The sequence below is a fragment of the Eupeodes corollae genome, chromosome 1 (genome assembly GCF_945859685.1).
Source record: "Eupeodes corollae chromosome 1, idEupCoro1.1, whole genome shotgun sequence".
Taxonomy (NCBI): Eukaryota; Metazoa; Arthropoda; class Insecta; order Diptera; family Syrphidae; genus Eupeodes; species Eupeodes corollae.
In genome coordinates, this window is record NC_079147.1 from 2,730,676 (window position 1) to 2,740,957 (window position 10,282).

The window sequence follows — 10,282 nt, forward strand, 5'->3', positions numbered from 1 at the left end:
AGAGCAGAATAATTTACTCACAATTACAGGAAAATGGTTAATATTCAAATCCAGATGTGAGATCCTAACCTTAAATGGCAGTCCATACAACGAAAATTTCCAGCAGTTCTGTATCCTATGCACCATGAAAGCAAACGAAGACTGCTTCCATTTTATAAGCATTTGACAATGTGATAAGACACCAAAGACTTAGATTTATCCAGAAAAACAGTTTTACAATGCAAGCCAATAGAATTATTAAATGGTGTACATTAAAAATTATGGTACTGTTTTTCAAATTCTATTTATAAATCTTTTAATGACTGAATTTATTTTTTAAACAATTCATTTAAATTTTATTATATAATCTAAAATCGCTTCATATGTATACTTTGCCAACTGAGCTGACGGCTTTGGAAAAGCTTTATAAAATTTGTTACATTTATTTAAACTGTATTAAAATATTTATAAATAAACTAGCTGACCCGACAAACGTTGTTTTGTCATATAAATAATTTCTAGAGAATATTTTGATAGAAATAAATAACTTATTGTAAGTATGTAGGGATGTGATATATCAGTGGGAGAGGTTTAGAGCAAAAAAAATCACCAAACAATTTTTTTTATTTTATTAAAATTATTTCTAATATTGCATATATGACTATACTATAAAAATATCAATACCTAATGCAACTGAGTGTACAATATTGGTTGTGATCGCATCTTTCACCAATGCAAACATGGTTTCCTCTCATGCTCTCTTTCTCTGTGGTGTACCTGTGAAACCAAGCACTTCAGAGGCGGCATCTCTGATGGCTGCAAGGTAATGTTGCCACTTGTTTTCAATGCTTAATGCAGACAGCTTAGGACTCCTTAAGAGGTTATTAGAGACTCGATCGGAAAAGTGCATGGCAGTCTCTTGGATTGTAGCCGTCTAACTTCGAATTTTCTCAGTACTTCCTTGTTTTGGCTTGGATCGGGATATCCGTAGCCGTACCTTGGCTACAAAGAGGTAGTGGTCCTAATCAATGTTGTCCCCTTGTGGATATTGAGATGTGTGAACTGCGTACTAGCTACTAGAACGTCTCGCCCCGCAGCGAAATCGATCAGCCTGAATCCGTTGTCGGAGGTGGTGTCTTGCAGGTTGTATCTCCCGATTGTGCCACTAAAGATGTCTTCTCTTCTTTTGTTTTTGACCCATCTGTGTAAAAATGAATTGAATCATCCTTCAATAATGTCCTATCCTCCCAAAAAGATGTGGGAGTTATAGAAATCTGGAAGTTTCTGTCGAATTGTAGTTGGCGGATGGTTTAGTCTGTGTGCTGTGGAATTGATTCTAAATACCTAAGAATTACGGAGTGGCCAATGTTGTTGTTAGTCCACTGCGACGAAGCTTTGAGGCGAATAGCAGAGCTTGCAGCTATTTGTTTGCTAAATATGTCAAGAGGTGTTAGTTAGAGTAAGGTGTCCAGTGCCGCAGATGGGGTCGTGCGAAGCGATCCGCTTATCATAGGCAAGCTGAACGTTAGACTTTATTTAGCTTATCCCTGTTTATACCTTTCTCTCACCATACTGCCACACCGTACACTAAAATCGGTCTGATTACCGATGTGTTTAGCCAATGAGTGATTCTGGGTTAGGTTAGGTTGAGGGGCTGACAGTTGATGTCTTTACCGTCACACGTAGATCAATACAGATCCAATGTGATACCCGTGAGTATTGCTACTCAAGCTAGTAAGAAAAACCTATGTGTTCAGTTAGTCAAGCCATTTAGAGGCTTTGACGAAGTTCAGATGTTCGTACCTGGCGTTACAAGGGAGTTCTTCTAAATCCCCGAAGAAATAGTTGCCAAGCAGTTTCTTCCTTTTATGGGACAGTGCTGGACAGTGACACAAAAAGTGTATTCATGCACCCCCTCGTCACCGCATCCTCTGCATAGATCATTTGAACTGAATCTTATCTTTTTCATATGATAAGCTAACAGATTATGTCCGGTGATTATGCTCACAAGAGATCGAAGTGATCCCTTGTGCAGCTGCATAATTCTTTCCGTTCTTTGTTTGTTAAAACAGGGCCAGATCTTTCTTGTACCTTAAGCTCTTCGCGGCAGCATGAAACAAGCTTTGATTTTACCTCAGTTGCAGTAATCGCTTTTATTGCCGCTTGCCAATGTAAAAGGTGATATCAGCTCGTGGTATCGCCATCATTGATACCTTTTTAGCAGCTGTTGTCACTGCCAGGACCTCCGCTTGGAAGACGCTTCTGTAGTTTGGAAGCCTAAGCGATGCCGTTAACTTGAGAGCTTCAGAATAGAAGCCTGCCCCTACACCAGTGTCCATTTTAGAGCCATCGGTATAGATAGTCATTGACGACTCACTGGGGTATGGTATATTATCTATCCATTCCTCTCTGCTTGGGATGGCAGCCTGGAATGGTTTATGAAAATCAAGTTCGGGTATTTTATAGTCTGTTGTAGTACTATGACCCATAACTTTATGAAGGATCTGGGTTGTAAGCCCCATCTATTACCAATTGGTTTCTTGCAAAAAAAGAGAGCTACAGTAGCTTTTTTGACTCTTTCCTGTACGTTGCGTTTCCAATTTAGTTTTTTATCTAAGACAAGACCCAGGTATTTAGCATCATCTGAGAATTTTAATTGGATTCCTTTAATATAGGGAGGGTTGACAAATGGAATTTTGTATCTCCTCGAAAATAAGACCAAATCGGTTTTGTGTGGGTTAACACCCTGTCCACACCCATCAGCCCAAAGTATTAGTCTGTCCAAGGCATTTTGTAAGAGTTCTTTTAAGATGTTAAGATGCTTTCCTGAAACTGCTATAGCAACGTCGTCCGCATAGGCTATCACTCTGAAGCCCTCTCCATCCAGACTAGTTAGGATTTCATTCACCACTAGGTTCCAGAGGAGAAGGGAAAGAACACCACCTTGCGGTGTCCCTCTACTAACGAATCGTCTACTAGAAGTTTGACTTAATTATTCTGCTAGTAAGCATTAATTAACTCCCGAAGCGAACTCTCTATATTTAGAGATGTTAGTGCAGATGTGATTGCATATGTGTCCACATTGTTAAAGGCACCTTCGATGTCAATGAAAGCAACCATAGTGAACTCTTTATGATGGAGGGAATATTCGACGGTGCGTACTAAAGTGTGTAACGCTGTTTCCACTGATTTACCTTTACAGTAGGCTTGTTGAGAGGAAGACAGAAGTCTTGTATCAATATTTGCCCTTAAATGGATATCAATCAATCTTTCCAAGGTCTTAAGAAGGAATGATGATAGAAAACAACAACTAAATTGGTAAACATTTTGATCAACAGTTGTGTTCATAAAAATAGCAGTGCTGGTCAAATTTAATTAGATTGTCAACAATTTAAATAACAGAAATTGTTACAAAAAAAATTAACATGTTCCTTGCATCTAACGGTCTTTCGTTTTCATATTAGAGACTTTTAGCTTAAAGTTATACTCTACTTTTTCCGGTGAACACCAATTATTTCAAACTCTCTGGAAATAGAGTGTTCATAAAAATAGCAGTGCTTTTGATTTTATAATTAAAAAGGTTAAAAATTCATTTTTCCTATTTTTCGGTACGTAAACATTTTACTATTTAAAGTTTTAAGTATTTGTAACATACTAGTATATGAAAAATTAATAAATATTAGCTCAAAAATAAACAATGGGACGGTCAAGACACTAAACCGAAGAAATTCGAAAACTTATTCGAAAACTGTGTTTGGAGGGAAAAACCTACCAAAATATTCAAGACATCCTAGTTTGCTCAGCAAAAATGGTCAGTAACGCCTTAAAATGGCAAAATAAACAGAAAACGCGAGGCCCAAACAGGATGACTACTGAGAGAACTAAAAGTTGTTTCAAATTTGTTCAGTTAGCAAAACAGAACCCTTCCATAGGCTTTAGGAAAATAAGAAATGGACTTCAACTGTCTATTAGCGCTGTCACAATACGAAGACGTCTTTTAGAAACGAAGTTACCAGCCCGAAGTCCACGCAAGGAACCATTCTTGACGAAAAGGAATGTGGCAAAGAGAATGGCGTTTGTTAAAGCGCATAGAGATTGGGCAAAAGAGAAATGAAGGAATGTTCTGTGGAGCGGTGAAAGCAAAGTCGTCCTTTTTGGGTCCAAGGGTCGTCGAGAATATGTGAGAAGACCGCAAAATGCAGCATACGATCCACGTTACACTATAAAAACAGTGAAGCATGGTGGAGGAAAAATTATGATATGGGATTGCTTTTCATATTACGGTGTCGGGCCTATTAATCCCATCGGGGGTATAAGGGATGCAACCGAGTATGTGAAAATTCTCGAGGAGGTTATGTTACCCTAAATGCTCGCATGTCAACCCTAAGGACCTAAGACCTATTAGCCTATCATCTTTCATTCTCAAAACTCTGGAACGATTGATCGATATCCATATACGTAACAACATTGAGAAGAGACTATCAATGTCTCAGCATGCTTACTGCAAAGGGAAATCGGTAGAAACAGCCTTGCACACTCTAGTAAGAACTATCGAATACTCCCTAGAGAAAAAGGAATACACTTCTTGGAAATTGATGGCGCTTTCAACAACGTTGACACATCCGCTATCACTTCTGCTATGACGACCTTAAACGTCGAATACTCAATCTGTGAGTTGTTTAATCTAATGCTTAAAATCAGGATCATCAACTCCAGTTTGGGAGATTTTTGCACAAAAAGGTCTGTCAGTAGAGGCACTCCGCAAGGTGGTGTTCTGTCTCCTCTCCTGTGGAACATAGTGGTTAACCAACTACTAATATCCCTTGAGAGGGATGGCTACAGAGTGGTTGCGTATGCCGATGATGTTGCTATCGCTGTCACAGGGGAACATCCTAATTCACTGAGAGACCTCCTCCAAAATGCACTCAATATGCTCACTAGAAATACCAAATACTTTGGTCTAATATTGAACAAAAAATTAAGTTGGAAGTCTAATATACAGGAAAGAGTTAAAAAAGTTACAGCAGCTCTTTTAATTTGCAAGAAAGCTATAGGAAGCAAATAAGGTTTTCAACCTCGCATAACATACTGGCTATACACATCGGTCATCCGGCCAATACTTATGTACGGGGTTGCAGCATGGTGGACTGCACTGGAGAAAGTCATATACTGCGACATACTCAGCAGAGTTCAGCGCACTGCATGTCTCTGCATAAGCGGGGCATTGAGAACCACACCCTCAGCAGCGTTAGACACTCTCCTATATCTGACACCCCTACACATCTTCAGTAAACAAGTGGCAGCGAGTACAGCGATAAGACTCGACGCCTCATCTCAATGGACCAACAACAATATGGGACACTCCATCATTTTGAACCTCTTTGGTTCTATACCAAAGTACATAGACTACACTATACCTAAACCCCAATTTGGTAAAAACTTCCATCCAGAGATGAAAGGGAAGACAAAAAACTCCTGGATAGCAAAAGTATTCATTTTTATACAGATGGATCTAAGACAAATGAGCGAGTTGGTAGTGGTGTGTACTCAGAAAAGCTTAATCTAAGCATCTCATTCCGCCTCCCTTATCATTGTAGCGTCTGTCAAGCTTAAATTTTAACGATCAAAGAGGTTCTCTCCTGGCTAAGAGAAAACGTGATATCAACTTCTGATATCCGCATCTTCTCTGACAGTCAAGCTGCTATCAAATCCCTTGACGGTGTCTCGACCAAATCTTTGACGGCCCTCGATTGTCGATCGTCTCTTATGGAGATGGCGCAGCAATTTAACATTCACCTCTGTTGGGTCCCGGGCCACAGAGACATCACAGGTAATTGTAGAGCCGATGAACTCGCTTAAAATGGAACCGTCAAACCTATTTCACCTGAAAGGGAGAAGATAGGTATACCGATAGCTACATGTAAACTTATGCTAAAAGAAACAGCTTTTTCGATAGCAAATTCTAGGTGGCACAGCTTACCAACATGCGCAGCCACAAAACTCATATGGCCTTCACTGGACCTAAAGCGCTCTAAAGACTTGTTATCTCAAAGCAGACTTCATATTAGCTCCCTAATAGGTGTCCTTACAGGACACTGTCTTATAGGCAGACACGCAATACGACTTGGCGTAGCCTCAAATGACTTCTGTAGGAGCTGCATGGACGAAGAAGAAGAGGAAACAATCTCTCATCTCTTATGCACTTGCCCTGCTCTTTCACTCAGACGCAAACTTCATCTGGGGGACTACTCTTTTGATAATCCCAGCGAACTAGCTAAAAAGGATATTAAATATATTCTTCGCTTTATAAAAAGCTCAAAATGGTTCTACTAGTTAGAAGTAATTCTCTAGATTCATGTGGTATCACAATGGGCCTTTCTCTTGGCCTAAGTGTGTGGATTCTAAATCCGCAGCCACGTTAACCTAACCTAACCTATGTTACCCTATGCTGAAGAGGAAATGCCGTTGGTTTGGGAATAACAAAAAGATTATGACCGAAAGCATAATTCAAAAAAGTCAAAATCATGATTTACGCAGAAGAAGTTATCGGTTATCATCGAAAATTTGTGACTGGATGTTAAGAACGCAGTTCATAAAGCAAAACCCAAGAATTCGAAAAATTTGTGGGAAGCAGAGCGTGATTCGTAGAACGCAATACTAGTCGAGAGGTGTCAGGTTTTAGTGGACTCGATACCTCGTAGATGCGAAGCATCATAAAAAAAATGGTTATGCAACAAAGTACTAATTGTAAGCTTACATTATTTGTATACTTTCATATAACTTATTACAGTTATTCATACTTCTTACGTAATAGATCTAGTACTTTGTCATGCACTGCTATTTTTATGAACAGACATATATTTAAAAAACGGTTTTTACTGTGACAAAGCTAACGGTAAAAAATCGATAGTAGTTATTTTCTGTTATAAATACAATATTTTAGTTTGTTATTAGAAGTTTCATGAAATATTTTATAACGTTGGTATTGAAGGCCTTTTTGTTTTATTTGGAGAGCATTGGTATTTTTATGAACACAACTGTATTTTTTATTTTTAAATGTCACGATACTAAATACAAACATCGATAGACCTTTTACCTATTTGAAATTGAATAATTAATTTTAGAAATAGTTTTACTTTTGGTAAACTTGATATTTGAATAGGGTTTTAAAACCAAAAAAAAAAAAACCAAAATTAATTAAAATATAAAATCTAAGTTCACCCCAGGTTAATTATATGAATTAACCCCAGAAGTTATCAGCATTTTAGGCATTCAAACAAAGAATAAGAATATCTGATATTTTAACACGTGGAACACTTAAATCTTCTTCTATTCTATAATCAAAAAAGAAAAATAGTTTGGTCTAGATTGTTTTGAATCAAGAGAATATGTTGGGATTGTATGAATGCTCCATTGAGGAGAATAAGCCGTTTTCAATAATCACTTAATTTCATATATACATAATTTAAAAACTGAATTAAAATCTTTCTCGCGTGCTGCAAAATGTATAATTTATGTATGCAAAATCATTAACAACACAGCACACACATTTTTTCGCAACGACTTCATAATTGTATCTCTTCCGTGATAAATTTAAGTGTAATTGTTTACTAATTACTAAAAAGTAATATTCACAACAAAAACTAACAAAACCCCAGAAGCAGCCTAAGTAGGTAAATTTTTGAGCACAGATAAAAACTGCTTATACACATGTGTTCCTCATCAGCATGTCGGTGAACACATAGCTGATAAGATTCTTTATTTTGTTTACTTAGCCTTGATGGAAGCAATTTATTTTTCCAATTTGAACTTAGATAACTCAATTCAATTGGGAAAACAAAAAAAAAAAAACCCCAACGTTCGGGAACCAACAAGTGCATCCTTTACATAATTAACAAGAGTTTCAATATCATACATAAGAATGTAAGAGAAGACAAAATAAAGCGAAGCGAATACCTATATGAGATAAGATAAGACGCACTGCAGCAATGGCGCTGACAAGTGACAACCGAGCGAACGCGAAGATGAACGGCAGATGTTGAGTTGCGGATCTATTTTTAAACGAAATTCGCGCGAATGAATCTATTTCTTGTGGGTTCGTATGACCCCAAAAATTGTCTCATTTGGGCTCTCATGGTGGGGGAACAATAGCAATCGGTGATTGGGATCCTTACACAACACCTAGTCAAAATTAGTATCCGAACCGCACTGACCAACCAAACAAACAAAAATCAAACTCTATTCCCAGAACCGGTGGTCTAGCTATGGTTGAAGCTTTGTTCATACTCGTGTCATATTCTCGCTAGAAACTACGATTAAGGGTTTTATTCAATTGAAAATAAATGCAAATTTAATACGGCATGTCGAGCACGAAGTCATGGAGCTCCATTCAATGAGCTGCGGATGGGGAAGCGACGATGGACGACCGACGACCGACGACCACAACGATGACAACAACGAAACACAACATTGCAATTATAGTTTAGGATATGACACCGAGTGAGAGAAATTACATCACAATTTGAGGTTATGGCAGTGCTATACTGGGCTGCAGAATAATAAGACTCTGAAAGCGAAATAATTGTTGACATGTTCCTCTTACCTTCACGGAATCCAGCGGATACATGACACAGTGCTCCAGAACGCCAGCGATAGCACCAGCAGTCATGTTGGTTGAAACACTCGTAGTTGGAAGTGTTTCATAGTCGTCAATATTCATTTTTGTGCTTTTTTCTTTTCTTTTCTCCTCTCGCCGACCGACTAACAAATGGGTTGGTTGGTTAGTTGGTAGTTTCTAGATGTTTAATTCAAGACCAAGTCAAGCTTGTAAGTCACTATCGATGTGGCTGAATCCTGTCCCAGCTGGAGATGAGAATCTCTTCTTTTTTCACAGTTTCTGTCGTCGCGCTTTTCAGTAGGGAGTGAGTTGCGAATTTTCTTCAAATGTTTATTACCTCTTGTTCTACTTTAAACTAAAAACTTAAATTGAAGCGGATTGATAACACTGGAGATTTTATTAATTTATGACACTGGAATTTAATTTGTGTGTGTATTTTTTTTTTTATTAATTTGATTACAAAATCACGCGAATTTTTCAGAAAACAAATGTGAGCAAATATAAAGTTGGTTTTTTCGTTTAATCCTAAATTCGGGCCCTTTTTCACAGTTGTTTCTCTCCGAATGTGGAACTGAGTGGCCGTAGTGCTTGCTTGCTGTTCACATGGGGAAAATTTTTTATCTGCCACAATCCCAAATGTCAGATGTGATGTCAAAAGAAAACAACAACAAAAATGACAAACGTCAGCGCCCGCAGCGCTAAAATTGTAACAAGTGAGTTGTCTAAGAACCAAATGTGGCATGGCGATGGCTTAACTAGATAATGCAGTAACTTAGGCCGGGTACGCACTGCTTACAATTTTTGAATTAAATTTATTTTAATTCGTTTTTTAAATCAACAAATACTGACAACTTTACGGAAACTACACAGATTCGAAATTTAACCATTAAGTAATTTTGTTCACAATGCGCACATTCAACGGAATTTTTCATACCTCTTTTATGGTAAAATACAGTGTTGGCATTAGGGAAGGGAGATAGAGCTTAAAAAGTGGTGTGCACATTGTTTTTGAATTTTTGAATATTGCAATAACTGGGAGGTAAAAGGGTGGAAAAGCATTTCACATTCGCGTAGTACGGCCAAAGAACGAATCTCTGTATGAGCACTCCTTGAGGAGAAATGCAATTGGTTATATCCTATAACAAAAACTGTTGAGATAACGGTAAAAAGGCTGAGACAAGAAATTGTAGGACGCAGTGTTTAAGGGACGTAAATGATGATATCATCACCAAACAACTTTTATATTCTACGTTTAACATACTGTCCAAGAGACTTAAGTTAGTTGCAGGACCACCTGTCCAGAGATGGAAATTATACTCAAGCTTTCGAAGTATATAGGTCTTATAGATAAAAGCCAGAAAGCCAGTTAAGATGGGGAAACAAATTCCATCGTCTTACATCCAGCGAAATTTCTGGTGAATCCACATTTTTTCAAAGTTTTTAGTCTCTTTGATGCAATTTTCACTCATGGATAGTGGCAAAGGTGGTAAAATATTCTTGCTTATTCCTTAAAAATAACTGAATTTGAAGATTGCAAACTTTGTCCAAAAAACTTTGTCTAAAAAAGCTTTTTCACGGGTACTGCGTCTTACGAGAAATTGACAAATTCTCCAAGAGTAATTCTTGTTATGAAAAAGTGCTTTGTCAAATTTGCCGTTCGAATTCGCCATTAAAATTGAAGGTCCC

The 10,282-nt window shown here is 37.8% G+C and overlaps 1 protein-coding gene across 1 annotated transcript in view; it reads right to left on the reverse strand.

Annotated features, from left to right (window-relative positions):
* Positions 1-9,220, reverse strand: part of LOC129954252 (mitoferrin) — a 37,293-nt gene extending 28,073 nt beyond the window's left edge. The window contains exon 1 of the mRNA XM_056068034.1: positions 8,582-9,220. Coding sequence (XP_055924009.1) covers positions 8,582-8,698 — 117 coding nt within the window. The 5' untranslated portion in view covers positions 8,699-9,220. The remainder of the gene's footprint in view (positions 1-8,581) is intronic.
* Between the last annotated feature and the right edge of the window lie 1,062 nt (positions 9,221-10,282).